The 16,233-nt window shown below is 40.7% G+C and overlaps 1 protein-coding gene across 3 annotated transcripts in view; it reads left to right on the top strand.

The window, feature by feature from the left end:
• Window positions 1-16,233, top strand: part of hmgxb3 (HMG-box containing 3) — a 50,783-nt gene that overhangs the window by 28,479 nt on the left and 6,071 nt on the right. For all 3 annotated transcript variants that reach the window (XM_012958614.3, XM_012958613.3, NM_001127168.1), the window contains 9 exon segments: window positions 1,673-1,819; window positions 2,533-2,834; window positions 3,653-3,780; window positions 4,160-4,291; window positions 5,093-5,286; window positions 5,725-5,944; window positions 6,274-6,407; window positions 7,797-7,913; window positions 14,339-14,548. In XM_012958614.3, the coding sequence (XP_012814068.2) occupies window positions 1,673-1,819; window positions 2,533-2,834; window positions 3,653-3,780; window positions 4,160-4,291; window positions 5,093-5,286; window positions 5,725-5,944; window positions 6,274-6,407; window positions 7,797-7,913; window positions 14,339-14,548 (1,584 nt within the window).

Here is a 16,233-nt window from a genome sequence, read left to right as displayed (position 1 = left end):
CCCAGTAGGACTGTTCTGCCCCCAATAAGGGGTAATTATATCTTAGTTGGGATCAAGTACAGGTACTGTTTTATTATTACAGAGAAAAGGGAATCATTTAACCATTAAATAAACCCAATAGGGCTGTTCTGCCCCCAATAAGGGGTAATTATATCTTAGTTGGGATCAAGTACAGGTACTGTTTTATTATTACAGAGAAAAGGGAATCATTTAACCATTAAATAAACCCAATAGGGCTGTTCTGCCCCCAATAAGGGGTAATTATATCTTAGTTGGGATCAAGTACAGGTACTGTTTTATTATTACAGAGAAAAGGGAATCATTTAACCATTAAATAAACCCAATAGGACTGTTCTGCCTAGTGCTGGGCGGTATGACCAAAAATTTATATCACGGTATTTTTCAAAATTATATCGGTATCACGGTATTTGACGGTATTTTTTTTTCCCCATGCATGATTAGGTGACCACCCCAAACACCCGCCACCCGCACCCCCCCCCGCCACCCCAAACACCCCCCATCCGCACGCAGCCCCCCCACCCCCCATCCGCACGCAGCCCTCCCACCCCCCATCCGCACGCACCCCCCCATCCGCACGCACCCCCCCACCCCCCCATCCGCACGCACCCCCCCCACCCCAAACACCCCCCCATCCGCACACACACCCCCCACCCCACCCCAAACACCCCCCCATCCCCTTCACATAAATATAACCCCCCACCCCACCCCACCCCATCCCATCCCACCCCCCCCAAACACAACCCCATCCCCTTCACATAAGTATAACCCACCCACCCCACCCCAAACACACCCCCATCCCCTTCACATAAATATAACCCCCCACCCCATCCCACCCCCCCCAAACACAACCCCATCCCCTTCACATAAGTATAACCCACCCACCCCCACCCATCCCCTTCACATAAAATATAATTACTGGCCAGGCACCCCCGACAGCTCACATTGGTATCCGACTCTGAATGCGTCCTAGCGATGGCGCTTTTGTAGAGTGTGCGCGCTGACGTCACGTGCGCGCTGACGTCACGTGCGCACCCGGAAGTATTCAGCACACCGGTATGTCGAAAATTCATATCGGTTTCAAAAAAAAAAACCGGTGATCGGTTTTTACCGGTATACCGCCCAGCACTAGTTCTGCCCCCAATAAGGGGTAATTATATCTTAGTTGGGATCAAGTACAAGGTACTGTTTTATTATTACAGAGAAAAAGCAAATCAGTTTTAAAAAATAGAATTATTTGATTAAAATGGAGTCTATGTGAGATGGCCTTCCCGTAATTCAGAGCTTTCTGGATAACGGATCCCATACCTGTAATTGCTTAAATAAAATAGTTATTCAGGATCATTTATATATACTCTGTGTCTTTTTTTTGTTTGTTCACTTGTGTTTTATAATTACTGAAGGGCCAGATAGAAACTAATATTTATTGATGCCATAGTTGATCATTATTTATCCTAAAATGACATCAATTGACATGCCACATGCAAGGTTTTTCATGGTTGTTCCTAAAATCATAAGAATGTACATTATACAAGAAATATTGCTACATGCTTCTGCTGTCTTCAAACATCCTTGTTCACAACTGTGGCCAGATGGATTATGATAGGTGAGGAGTCCATTCAATTTTGTATTTCTTTTTGTTTGTGTTTAACAGGACTTGGGGCTAGCTACACTAAGAGGCAAGGGGAAATGCAAGAACCTCTTCTGCAACTACATGTATACCAACAGGCACAAGCCCAAAACCTGCCCTAAATGTGGGTCTAACTTGAAAGACAAATATGAGAGGCCCCCCAAGCTAGATGTGAGTTCATCCTTGCGTTGGAATCTACAACTTAATTTCATACTATTTAAGTGCATATCTAGCACAGACAACATATTTGCACTGTGCCAGCAGCCGCAGTACCCTTTGTGCTAGAAAAGCTCTAATAACCCATTTTTGCCTAAAAATTGTAAATTGCCAGGCTCTTGTCTAAGTGTGTAAACCTCACATAGCAAAGGAGGACTAGAGATCAGTTTGCATGTGTCACCATTTAGAATATTCCATCACTTCTTTAAAGGACTTTTCACTTGGTCTTCATTATTTTTTATAGTTATTTGCCGCCTTCTTTTGACTCTTTCCAACTTTCAAATGGGGGTCACTGAAAAAAAAACCTTCAATTTCATTGTTATCATTACTCTTTATTTCTTATCTTCAATTCAGGTCCTCTCCTATTCATATACTAATCTCCCATTCAAGCCACTCCCTGATTGCTAAGGTAATGTGAACCCTAGCAACCAGATAACTGCTAAAATTGACAGTTGCTGAACAAAAAGTAAAATAATGGAAAAAAATAAATAAAAAATGAAGACTAATTGCAAATTATTTTAGAATATTACTCTCTACATCATGCTAAAAGTTAACTAAGGTAAACAACCCCTTTAATAAAGAAAATAATATAGCTGCCTCTACCAGGTCTCTGCACAGCAGATGTGTACCATCGCCTTACATTGTATAATTATTTTCTTCTTTTATAGGAATCTCCAGTCCACACCCCCAGTGTCCTCAATGTAAATAAGCCACTTAGCCAAGCTCAGAAAGAAACCCAGCATCAGTCGACTCTCCAACTGTTACGCAAGACTGTTCAGATCCCAGAAAATGAGTGTGAGCTTTCGGAAGCATTCGCCATCATCCAAGAACTGAATAGCTCCTGCCTGGTTCTCTCCAATGTCAGTGATGGCACAGTGACCATTGAACAGACCTCCTGGGCCAGGTTCTATGAATTCTCTGCAGACCAGTGCCTGCTGTGTGGATCCCCCTTATTTAAGGGTGAAAAAGAGTAAGATTTATTAAACAGTACCTTTCCAGAGAGTCAGCGCTCAGTCTAGGAACCATTTCTGTACAGTAGAAACCTCATCCTGCTGCTGAATTATAGCATAAGTCTGCAGTGTGGATCCAACTGCATGTCTGATATGAGCAGGTGAAAAATGTCAAACTATTAGAAATAAATTGTAAGACCCATTTATGATACATATTTACATAAAAATTTGGTTTCTTATTATATAACTATTACTTTGCATCTTTTCTGTATTATGTTTCATACATATGTTTAAATAAGAGCTTTATTGGGTTTTGTTTTCTTGCTGTAATGCAGCCATGTGTTTGCGTGGATAATAATGTACAAAAAATTAAAATATGAGAAGGCTGGAAGTGGCCACAGGCTAAATACTTATATCCAGGTCAGGGAACTCCAAGGTGACTACTAATATCCTTATATTTTAGAGTAGATGCATAAAGAGACAAGGGCATCACTAGGCACAGTATATAATATATATTTGAAATACATCAGTATTAAATATACATAATGTTTACACCTGGTGGTTGTGCAAATGATCTCCACACTTAATGTTTAGGAGCATATCTTGTATGCCGTTCCACTAATTTTGTGCTTATCACAAATGATTTACCAGGAACAGCATGCAAGGGAATGCCCACATTCTGCCCTTATTGTATGCTGCACTGGCAGGAGATACCATTTCTGGATGGGCTTTGCGCTATATTTTTTGCTCCTCTAGGATCTTCCAGCATTGCCTCTGATCTTCTTTTCTCTATAGTCTGGCCCTATAACCTAACATGTATTTTGCTTGTGATTCACAGCTCCCTAGCCGGGCCCCAGGATTGTTGGCTTCTTACAGTCTGTAGGCTACAGATGGTAACGGCTCAAGCCAAAGTATGTCTAAATCCTGAGTGTCTGGCCATTCATGGCTTTAACGACATCTTTACCGGTAGGTTGCTCCACATTTTACAAAATGCTTATTGACACTTATGGAGAAATTTTCACAAGTAACATGAGACAAACAGAGCAAACGCTGTTTGAGGATTTAATTATTAAGTGTTAGGGCACCCCATGCTGACCCAAGCCTTTCTGTGTAGGGAGGGGTTTCACTTTGTCTATTTTCTCTAATTAGTGCTGGTGTGATATTTGCCTTTCCAACAACAAGTCCCATAGCTTTGTGTAATAAAGGGGAACCATCACTCAAACCATTATTTTAAAAGTCCCCTCTTGCAGTTCACTGTTCAGGAGATAACTGTGCAGCACAGATGTGTTTATATTGTTTTCTTATCTGTGATATTGGGCACTCATTATATTCTTTTGTATCACAGGCCTCTTCAATGTGGGAAATAAACTCCTTGTTAGTTTGGACATTCTTTTTTCCATCCGGAACCAAATCAAGCTTGGAGAGGATCCCCGAGTGTTCATCACTAACCTCCTTACATCCGTTAAGGAACAGGCAGGTGGGTTTCTTTGGGAGGAAGCTCCCAAGTCACATGCAGTAAGTTCCAACAATAACCTCTGCTATTAAGAACTCTGTGTTGAATGTGGAAAAAGTGCTGCTTTCGCTTCTTGGGATTTAATAAGAGCACTGGTAAGGCTGCCTTAAAGGAGAAGAAAAGGTAAAAACAAAGTAAGCTTTATAAGAAAGGTCTATGTAAATACAGCCATAAGCTGTAGTGAGTCCGCTATCAAAAGAAACACAGGATGTCTTTTCTCCTTTTGTGTACATATGTTCTTCAGTGTCAGACTTCCTCCTCTCAGAAAAATCCTTCAGGGAGTCCGTTCATCTCTCTCCCTCTCCCCGCCATTCTCTTGCTCCCCCTCTCATCTCAATTTGCTCCCCCTCTCAACTGTGCGGTGTAATCTGAGCTACTGACAGCTATAGCTGCAGCACGGAAGCTACTGTGACCAACCTAAAATGGCTGCTGCTATCTTAAACAAACAGGGAGATTCTAGGGCTCTTAACTCGGGAAGGGTTAAGCATTCTGCAGAATAAATATAGTGTTGTAGCTTATACTATTGTGGCTCATCTGTTGGCTGTAAAATGACAAAATGACTTTCCTTCTCCGTTAAGGGCCATCAGATAGCAATCTGAGGGTTTAGAAATGGGATCATAGAGGCATTGGGCTATTTCCTCTGCTTTTTCAATCACCCAAAATTTTTTTCCAGTCACTTGTATAATATAAGAATAATAATATATCCACACAGCAAATCACATTTTTGAAGGGGAGCTATGCTAATGTCTATGCTACTTTTTCTAGCAATTCCTGAGAAGATGCTGACTCCAGAGATGATGTCTTCTGTGCACGATCTGCTCTGCTGTGGCTACTGGGCGTTTGAGTGCCTCACGGTCCGGGATTTTAATGATATGATATGTGGAATATGTGGGGTGGCACCGAAGGTGGAGATAGCGCAAAGAAATGCAGAGAATACCCTCACCCTGTCAAACATTGAGGTAAACCTTCGGTTTTCATCCAAGCTGTAACCTTGCATCAGAACTACTTTAACCAGTACTTGATTTCATTTTATTTATGAATGAAGAAAGTAGTGTAGGACTGACCTCTTTAATTTTTTTTTAATAATTGCATCCTCATAAAATAGATCAGGGAATATTTATTTAGAAAACATTTCCTAATTATTGGTCCAATTTTGCCTTTATAATGCTCAGTAGTGCCATAATTTGGAGTCTTTTATATTAAGGTTTTCTGGATAGCGGATTCCATACCTGTATAACATTTACATAGCTGAACCCGTACAGCCAGATAGAGGGCTGATTGTTCATAGGCAAGAGGGTTAGAATTGACATCAGTAAGTGTTAGTATGTGGAGCCAAATAAGAGCACTCATCTGAAATCGTTTTGCATCTGATTTTGGTCTGGTATTTCTCTAACTAGTTTACATGGCCAGAATTCCTGACTTCCAACGAGGTGAACATGGACGATTTCTGGTCTACCTTGGAGAATGAAGTGTTAGAACAGGCCACCTTTCCCTCCAGCATCCCCATCAGCAAGTTTGATGCTTCCATCATTGCTCCTTTTTTCCCTCCACTCATGCGTGGCCCTGTGGTTTTTAACAGTGAGAGCTACAAGAACCTCGAAGTGCAAAAAGTACCAGGTAAGCAATTCTGCAATGAAGATTAAGTGATTCAGGCATTAGGCCTATGGCATATGTTCAAAATTGCCTATCACTGCTTCCATTTCAGAACATCATCCAAATACTCCTTGTGGCCTAAATCTTATGGCTAATTAATACACATGGTAGTAATAAAACTATGATCATACTATAACAGCAAATTGGGAGGCTGCTGTCCTGACTTCCAGTATAGGCCACATACCATTGTGGGCGGCAGATCATACTAGCTGTCCTGCCAACTGCTACCTTTTTGCTTAATTTCCTCCAGGATAGGATAGTATGCACTAATCTGATTGTGTAACTTATTACAGGGAATGGAAGTTCTCTAGTGAGGCTGCTCCAGGAAGGGTCTCTCAAACTGGATCAGCTCAACCAGCACAGCCCAGCAGAACTCCAGAAAATGCTGACACTTTGTGGAATCCCATGGGATCCAAGTGACACCAAGGTACAGGATTTAGCACTAGGATCAGGAGCATTATTGTCAGTAGCATTATCAGTACTGTCCCCTTTGCTATGATGATTTTGTTTGTTATATATTGTTATAGGGTTATATGCAGACAGTGTTGCCTATAGGTTAAGCTGTGTGTATAGGAATTCATGCCCCCTCCACCCATGCAAAAACACATTTTGACTTTTAATGTCCCTGTGGCCGTTTACCCTGTCCCTACATGATCTAAGGGAAGAAAAAGTTGATATAATAAATATGCTCTTCCACCTGCGGTCTGATCTTTCTTGTTATGCCACTGCATGCAGACACAGGGATGCAATGGGCAACAAGGCTGAGTGTAGCTGTAACTATTCTGTTTGAGAATGGGTGTAAACATCGATATGCAGGTATTGTGCTGCACATTGAAACATTCAGCAATAATACAGTCTTAATATATTCCTAATTCACATGGAGGTGTGTATGTTTCCTTTAAAGGGTCGCTATACCCTCTGCAGAATTGTGCTTATTACAGGTGTGTACCTATGCTAGCATAGATTTATGGTATCTCATTAAAGAGGTTACAGTACAGTTTTCATGTATGCCACATTCATAGGTGTACTACAGTAGTTTCCACTGGCCACTGACACATTATCATGGGGCTACTAGGTCATGCCCCTTCTGGGATTCTAACAGAGTAGGAGCCTTATGGGAGGTGAAAGAAAACTTGAAACAAGCTCTTAATGAAAACTGTGGCCAAATTTATCAGACTAATATTGAAAGCTGAGCCACATACTGTATAACTGCACAAAATGCCATGGATTGTATAAGGATCTGTGCATGCATTGGCCAACCTGGGAAATGAACTGGAGGTCACTTCTTTACAGACATTTCTCTTTCTATTGGTGAAGATCAGCCAGTAGCTAAATGTCACATGTAGAATGTTTCTTACCTTTTTTTTCCCAGACAGCTGCACTTTTTAAATACTAAGAGACTTTTCATTAAATAACAAGCATGGATTTCCCGAGAACTAAATGACAATATAGCTTAACATTTTCTGTTTTATTCATTTGCCCATGCAGCATCTTCAGACAGAAAAACGATAAAATAACTGTTGAATGAAAAATCGAAACTCTTTCTAAATAAGGTTTACTTTTGCTTAATGTGTCTTCAAAATATTTTGCCCATGCAACACTCCTACTGGTCATAAATAGGTGAGGGCTGTGAATGGAGAACAGGTGCGTAATTGTACAGGCAAAGGGTGTGGTGGATTTGGCTGATATGCATTAATGGAAAGAGGACAACACTAAAGGTTATTTCATTATAGTTGTTTGTCCCCCCAAATGTCAGGGGTGTCCAGTTAAAGTCTCTGGGTTCTAATGGCTATGTGCTCTATTGTCTCTCTTTTAGGATAACATGTGCTACTCCCTCCTGGCTCTGTCTGAGTTTGTACAGAATGGAACACAGATTAAGCAACCTCAGTCCCATCTCACGGGGGGTAAACTGTACAAAGTGTGCCCCCACCAGGTATGAATAAGGGGAAATCTAGTTTCTAGCTCTACTTTACCAGCACTGTCTTGTATCTGCATATCAAAAGGAAAAGGACTCTTTAATTTTTCATAATTTTTGGAGGAGAAGTTAGTGAAGCAGTAAGGAACTTAAAGCATTTTCTAAAAAGAAGGAAAGGCAAAATCTATAAAGCATACCCTTCAATAGTCCTACTACCGTTAAATAAAAAACACTTTACTTTTGGCTCTATTATTGCAAGAATAACCGAGTTTAACTTATTGAAAACTTTAGCATCGCTTTAGTGAACGGCGCCGCCATCTTTGAAGTGGGATGCCCACTTCCTTTCCTTCACCGCACTACATTGCGCATTTGCATCATTCCCTCCCCCCGAGCCTAGGTGCACGCTTGTAGTGGGAGTGACAGAGGGTCCGTGGGAAGGGGAGTGCTCCTGCTTGTGCAGATCTAATTGCACATGCGCTGACTAAAGAGCTGGTCTGGGTCTCGGTGCAGGAGTGAGGCATTATGGGATACTTCTTTACCCAGCTCATCGTTTTTTCTTCCTGTTAAGCATCTGATCATCTGAACGGGAGAAATATGGGGAGACTATGGGGCACTATTGAGAGAACTGTAGGTATGCCTGCAGCTTGAGATTAACTCTTTATTAGCCTTTCCTTCTCCTTTAATGCCAGCAGGTTACATTCTCATGAAATGCAGCCAGCATGTACTGTGCAAAGCCAACTGGGCTATTTCTTTTTATGCAGTTTTCTATTTCTTGTGCACTTTTCCCATCCCGTAATGAATATCTCTCTAACCACGATGGAACACTGGCATCCGGTTTATCAGACTACGCATTTCATTCTTTAGCTTAGCACCTTATGGTGGCACCCTATGGTGGCCAGATGATCCCCACAATTCCTATGTACCTGATATTGATTAGTTCATATAGTGCATCAGTTGATAATGAATTGAAGAGCTTCTTAAAAGGGATTTTAACCGCTCCCCAAAAATGACTGGTGTAACATAATTCAGAATAGTCCTCTGAGCACTTTTTCAATTGAAATTGATTTATTTTTATGTTAAACAGTTTGTGAGATATTCACAGTTTATAAACTGTTTCATAACTCTACAGTACATAGACAGCAACACTAACTGTCTATACACTTTCTGTACTCCGTTAACCCTAGGGTTGCTCATTCTCAATTGAACCAAAGGTCTGGTATTAGCAGTCTAAAAATGCAGAAACTGCTAAAAATAGAAAATGAATGTAAATTGCAGAAGTATTTAGAGAAATAACCTAAGTAACAGGCTGTTTGACCCGTTGACCCAAAGTAGCAGAGCAATAGAACAGTGGCCATACCCTATATGCTCCACCATCTTGAGCCTATTATGCCGGCAAAAAGGAACAAAGAAACAAAGAAAAAAATTTTGTTTGTGAAAGCAGATCTGTTAATGGTCATAAATCTGCCCTATGCAGCAGGCACATTCATGAAGTCACCAGTATTTTCCCCTGAAGTAGTTAGTCACAGATTGTGCCAAGCAAACACAAGGCTTGGAACCTCCAGATTTACTGGGGACTGTGCCTTTTTATAATATCCTTGTTAAAGCTGCTATTGGTTCTTTTCTAATGATCTCTTTCTTAAACATGTGCCTGACAAGCACCACAAATGCCAACTGTCTTATTTGCTGCCATGTGGGAGTATGTCTTTTAATTGCTTCAGGGGAGCAATAATGCTTGTCATTTCTTGCATTCTCTCATTTTATTTTTATGAGCCAATTTGTTCTTTAGTCTTAATGGAGATCTGAAGCCTAGAAATGCTGTATTTTACATACTGAACTTACTGCAACAGCAGAGCCTTTAGCAGCCCTATAACAGTAATAATCCAGGCCTTTAAAATCCATGACAGCCTTGGATTGTTTTAGGCCATCTTTTGAGAGTCAGTGACACTGCACGTGCTCAGTGTCCTCTGGGCTGCTATTGGCAAGCATAAGGAATTGCTGGAAAAATCTCATGCATAATGCGCTGGTTTCTGCCATGTAATGTGAATTGACTTTACATGTATATTATGAGTTGGTCACTAAGCTCAGAAAACTGACAGCAGCCCAGAGTGTGTCCTGTGAATCAGCAGAAAAGACTTGGGACATTGTCAGAGGCATAGATCCTACAGGTCTGTAGTTTACTTAGGCTGGCACTGAAGCCTGAAACATAATGTTTGGCATTTCTAGGCTACTTCTTTGTTGAACTTTAGCTCTGCTTTAACTCTTTTACTGCCAAGCACGTATGGCATACGTGCTGGCAGTAAAAGGGCTTAAACGCCAACGATGTGTCTCATACGTCGTTGGCGTTTAAGCGCTGCTCTCTGCAGCGGCGGCATGTGCCGCCGCTGCAGAGGGCTTCTAACAATGACAGCCCCCCTGGGCAATGTGCCAGGGGGGGCTGTCATCAGGGTCCTGCGAGCCGATCGCTCGCAGGACCCTCCAGGAAGCAGCAGACGCGATCGCATCGCGTCTGCTGCTTCCTGCTTCCTCCCTCTCCCCCAGCGCCGGCCCAACTGAGGAAGGAGGCGATCGGTCTTCAGGAACAGGTAAGGAGTTTTTTTTTTTCTTGCATTTACACACTTTTACACACTTATACACACATTTACATACATTTATACACACTTACATACATTTACACACACTTACAGCACACATTTTAGCATTTTTTTATTTTTATTTTTTATTTTTTCATTTTTCACACTTTTATACACTTATTTACACTCATATACACACTTACACACTATCACACAACTTTTACACATGTACACACATGTATACACAAACACTTTGTTTTTTTTTTGTTTTGCTTTTTTTTTTTTTTTTTTTCATTTTACCACTTTGTTTTTATTTTCTTTTACCTAAAAACTGTTTATTTTGATAGCGTAACTATTGGATCAGATATTCTGGCCACTAATTACACTGTCATGAAACTTATTTTGTTGTTTCACTGATTTGCACAATTTTTGTGGTTTTATCACATTTTATCCCTGTGTAAGTGTTCCTAATCTGTTTTTAGCGTAGCTTTGCCAGGTGTAACTTTGGTGTACAAAAATAACTTTACCTATTTTGAATTCATCAGAATGTGTACTTTCCAAAAATATATGGTTTTGTGGGGGTCACTGTATAGTTAGGGGGGGGTTACTGCACATAATACACTGACAGGGGGCTCTGTGTGCAAAAGCTGAGCTGGCAGGCGAGAAATCCTTATGCGCTATTTTCATTTTGGGTTCAGTACATACCGCAGACTTTGGTATATCTATGCATATTGGGCATCAAACTGTTCAGTAGGCCTCTGGTGTTCCTATTTGGGGTGACTTGCCTTTGTACGCAAGAAATTGTGTGAGATAAATGCGGCAAATTGCAACATTTTTAGGCGATTTTCTGAAATGTCATAAAAACCGATAACTTTAGGAAAGCTTTGCGGCTTGGTACTTTGGTGTAGAAAGGACTCTTTACCCTTGTTGGATTTGTCAGAATGTGTACTTTCCAAAAATATATGGTTTTGTGGGGGTCACTGTATGGTTAGGGGAAGTTTTGGCACATAATACACTGACAGGGGGCTCTGTGTGCAAAAGCTGAGCTGGCAGGCGAGAAATCCTTATGCGCTATTTTCATTTAGGGTTCAGTACATACTGCAGACTTTGGTATATCTATGCATATTGGGCATCAAACTGTTCAGTAGGCCTCTGGTGTTCCTATTTGGGGTGAGTTGCCTTTGTACGCAAGAAATTGTGTGAGATAAATGCGACAAATTGCAACATTTTTAGGCGATTTTCTGAAATGTCATAAAAACCAATAACTTTAGGAAAGCTCTGCAGATTGGTACTTTGGTGTAGAAAGGACTCTTTACCCTTGTTGGATTTGTCAGAATGTGTACTTTCCAAAAATATATGGTTTTGTGGGGGATCTGTATAGTTAGGGGAAGTTTTGGCACATAATACACTGACAGGGGGCTCTGTGTGCAAAAGCTGAGCTGGCAGGCGAGAAATCCTTATGCGCTATTTTCATTTAGGGTTCAGTAAATACCGCAGACTTTGGTATATCTATGCATATTGGGCATCAAACTGTTCAGTAGGCCTCTGGTGTTCCTATTTGGGGTGACTTGCCTTTGTACGCAAGAAATTGTGTGAGATAAATGCGGCAAATTGCAACATTTTTAGGCGATTTCTGAAATGTCATAAAAACCGATAACTTTAGGAAAGCTTTGCGGCTTGGTACTTTGGTGTAGAAAGGACTCTTTACCCTTGTTGGATTTGTCAGAATGTGTACTTTCCAAAAATATATGGTTTTGTGGGGGATCTGTATAGTTAGGGGAAGTTTTGGCACATAATACACTGACAGGGGGCTCTGTGTGCAAAAGCTGAGCTGGCAGGCGAGAAATCCTTATGCGCTATTTTAATTTAGGGTTCAGTACATACCGCAGACTTTGGTATATCTATGCATATTGGGCATCAAACTGTTCAGTAGGCCTCTGGTGTTCCTATTTGGGGTGACTTGCCTTTGTACGCAAGAAATTGTGTGAGATAAGTGCGACAAATTGCAACATTTTTAGGCGATTTTCGAAATGTCATATAAATCTGCAAACTTAGGAAAGCTTTACAGCTTGGTACTTTGTAGCAATAAGAAATATTTACCCATTATAGATTCGGGGGGATGTGTATTTTCCAAAAATATATGGCTTTCTGGGGTGAATGTACTTTTTTGTAGCATTATCCCACATAAAGGATGTAAATGTGTTGATTTTGCAGGAGCTGAAATGATAGATCATATGGGGGTATGTTCCCATTGGGGCCCCTACATGCCACATACTTAGGTAAACCTATACATATTGGGCATCAAACTGTTCAGTGGACCCCTGGCGTTCAAATTCAGGGTGTTTTATCTTGGTACCTAATGCTATGTGGGAGATAAGATGCTTCAAAATGGAAGCTTTGAGGGGATTTTTGGAAATGTCATCAAAATTGCTAACTTTAGAAAAGCTGTGCGGCTTGGTACTTTGGAGTAGAAAGACATGGGTACCCATTTTAGATTCGGGGGAATGTGTACTTTCCAAAAATATATGGCTTTCTGGGATGAGCGTACTTTTTTGTAGCTTTATCTCACATATAATGATGTAAATGTGTTGATTTTGCAGGAGCTGAAATGACAGAAATGACAGTATATATGGGGGTATGTTCACATTCGGGCCCCTACATGCCACATACTTGGGTAAACCTATACATATTGGGCATCAAACTGTTCAGTGGACCCCTGGTGTTCAAATTCAGGGTGTTTTATCTTGGTACCTAATGCAATGTGGGAGATAAGATGCTGCAAAGTGGAAGCTTTGAGGGGATTTTTGGAAATGTCATCAAAATTGCTAACTTTAGAAAAGCTGTGCGGCTTGGTACTTTGGAGTAGAAAGACATGGGTACCCATTTTAGATTCGGGGGAATGTGTACTTTCCAAAAATATATGACTTTCTGGGGTGAGCATACTTTTTACTAGCTTTATCCCACATATAATGATGTAAATGTGTTGATTTTGCAGAAGCTGAAATGACAGAAATGACAGTTCATATGGGGTATGTTCACATTGGGGCCCCTACATGCCACATACTTAGGTAAACCTATACATATTGGGCATCAAACTGTTCAGTGGACCCCAGGCATTCATATTTAGGGTGTTTTATTTGGTTACTTTATGACCTGTAGGAGATAAGATACTATAGACTGGAAGCTTTGAAGCGATTTTTAAAAAAAATCACAAATTTTGATAAAAACCAATAACTTTAGGAAAGCATTGCGACTTGATAGTTTGGAGTAGACAGACAGTTGTGCCTATTCTGTATTCCCCAGAATCTGTTCTTTCCAAAAATGTACAATTTTCTGGGATAAACCTTCTGTTAGTGGAATTTTGGCCTTGAAATCCAAAGTATGCAGTTTTTTTGGAGCAGTGCTTTGGGAATTTGGTAGTGTACTGCTGGGAGTTTTTGACCTATACAAGTGAGAAATCTCCATAAAACTATATATATTTGGTATTGGCACGTTCAGGAGACATGGGACTTTCCAAATCAGTTGTATATTCGTGCATAAAATAATTTTTGTTTCTAGTATGTGTGATTATATTATGGAAAATTTGATTTTTTTTGCATTTTTAGACATTTAGAAGCCTATATCTTGTTACAGAATTGGAATTACACAAAAATTCTACCATATTTTGAAAGCTTAGGTTGTTCTGAAAAAAACGATATATTGTTTTCCTTGGTAAACTAAAAGTCCCCCCGAGGAAAGGCCCCTAAAGTGAAACAGTGCAAAATGTTCAAAAACTGTCTGGCAATACAAGTTCCGCTTTGACCAAAATGGCTGGCAGTAAAAGGGTTAAGCACTTTGCAACATTAGATTGAATACCTTCTGTTTAAATGACAGGTGGCGTGTGGCTCTAAGTACATTGTTCGTGGGGAGAGCCCTCGGGATCATGTGGACCTTCTGGCATCTTCACGCCATTGGCCCCCTGTGTATGTCGTAGATATGGCAACTCAGGTGGCTCTCTGTGCCGATCTTTGTTATCCTAATCTGACCCAGCAGATGTGGGGAAAGAACCAGGGATGTTTTTCTGATCCCTTGCAGACGCCCAAGGTTAGTAGCAAACTGTGAGATTATTTTTGTCATTAAAAATTAAATTAGAAACAATTGAGAATGCACCACCAGGAAACAGCTAAGGAAATGATAATTATGGGAAATTAGAAAATAAAACAAGATTCCTATGACAGAGCCAGCATGAGACTCCGGTAAGTGATTTCTTGCCAAACACTGAACTCTGGTCCATTTAACCCAGTAGCCATCTGGTTCTTCTCTACAGATCTGACTTTCTATGATGTGTATACAGGAACGCAGTGGTCCAAACAAAAAGTCTGCATTTGCACCTTAGGATAAGGAAAGGTAAAATCACTGGGGGGTGCCAAAATGTTAGGTACCCCCCCCCCCCCAGTGATTGTAATCACTTACCTTTTACCCTGGGCTGGTGCTCCTGTTAGCAGAAAACTGCACCAACCCGGGGTAGCTGCGAGACAGTGATCCCCTTCTGTCTGTCTTTTGTTCTTCCGAATCCCGGGGCCGGTGCATACGTAGTAGGGTGAAAATGCTGACTTTCTTGTTAAAGTTCAGCCTTTCACTATACTGCATATGCACAGTGCCATGATAGAAGAAGGAAGAGGATCACTCCCTCACAGCTACCCCAGGCCGGTGCAGTTTTCGCTGGGGGTTTCAGGAAAGTGATTTCAATCACAGGGGGTATATAACATTTCCTTCTCCTGTATCTTTAGTAAAGACCACTTATAGCACAGTGTTCTGGTCCTTACTGAAACACCACTGCTGGAATATAATTGCTTAGCCAAATTAGCAGTGATTATAATTAGGTAATGTAGTAAGATGTTGCAAAACTGGACATTTTTTTATAATTGAAAACTACCCAGCATCAGTGAGAAGGACTCACAAGGATTAAAATAAAATAGCAATACAGGTGTGGGATCCATTATCTGAAACCCCATTATCCAGAAAGCTCCAAACTACGGGGAGGCCATCTCCCATATACTCCATTATAATCAATTCTAATTTTATAAAATAAAACAGTACCTTGTACTTGATCCTAAGATATAATTTATCCTTATGGGGGTAAAGCATCCCTATTGAGTTTATTAATGTTACAATGATTTTTTAGTACGCTTATAGTATGGCGATTCAACTTACTGAAATATCCCTTATTCGGAAAACCCCAGGTCCTGATCTGGGTAACAGGTCCCATACCTGTATTTATAAAGTAGAAACTGTGGGATGATAGTATGGCTTTCAGTTAAAACCCCAGTGGATCAATAAACAGAGCTTTTATGAGAAATGTCCAGCCTTCCATTTGCCCACTCTCCAACTGCCTACTGTAAGTTTAAAGGGGCAGTATACCCGCATTTTTAAAATGAGTTCAATGAATAGAGTTTATGCTGAAAATACTCATGTTTTAATCAAGAAATGTAGTTAAATATTTTTAACTGAAAATAAAGTAGAATGTGACTTTACTTTCAGTTTCAGGTCTGTTTTAATTCAAGGAATAACAAAAAGAAGGTATGCTGCCTCTTTAACAGCAGCTGATGGGCATATACAACACAATAGAACAAAGAAGGCACTACAAGTAACTTTCCTGCAGAACTCAGTATGCTACATGTCACACAGCAGCACCTATCCCCGTAGGGTGAGCCCCTGAGCTACAGAAGGGCACTTTATCCATTTGGAGGGGGGCATGCATTGAGCCCAGGCATTCAGCCTCTCTTCTT

This window comes from Xenopus tropicalis, chromosome 3, assembly GCF_000004195.4.
Source record: "Xenopus tropicalis strain Nigerian chromosome 3, UCB_Xtro_10.0, whole genome shotgun sequence".
NCBI lineage: Eukaryota > Metazoa > Chordata > Amphibia > Anura > Pipidae > Xenopus > Xenopus tropicalis.
The sequence above is the reverse complement of the archived record's forward strand: the minus strand, read 5'-3'. Positions and strand labels throughout refer to the sequence as shown.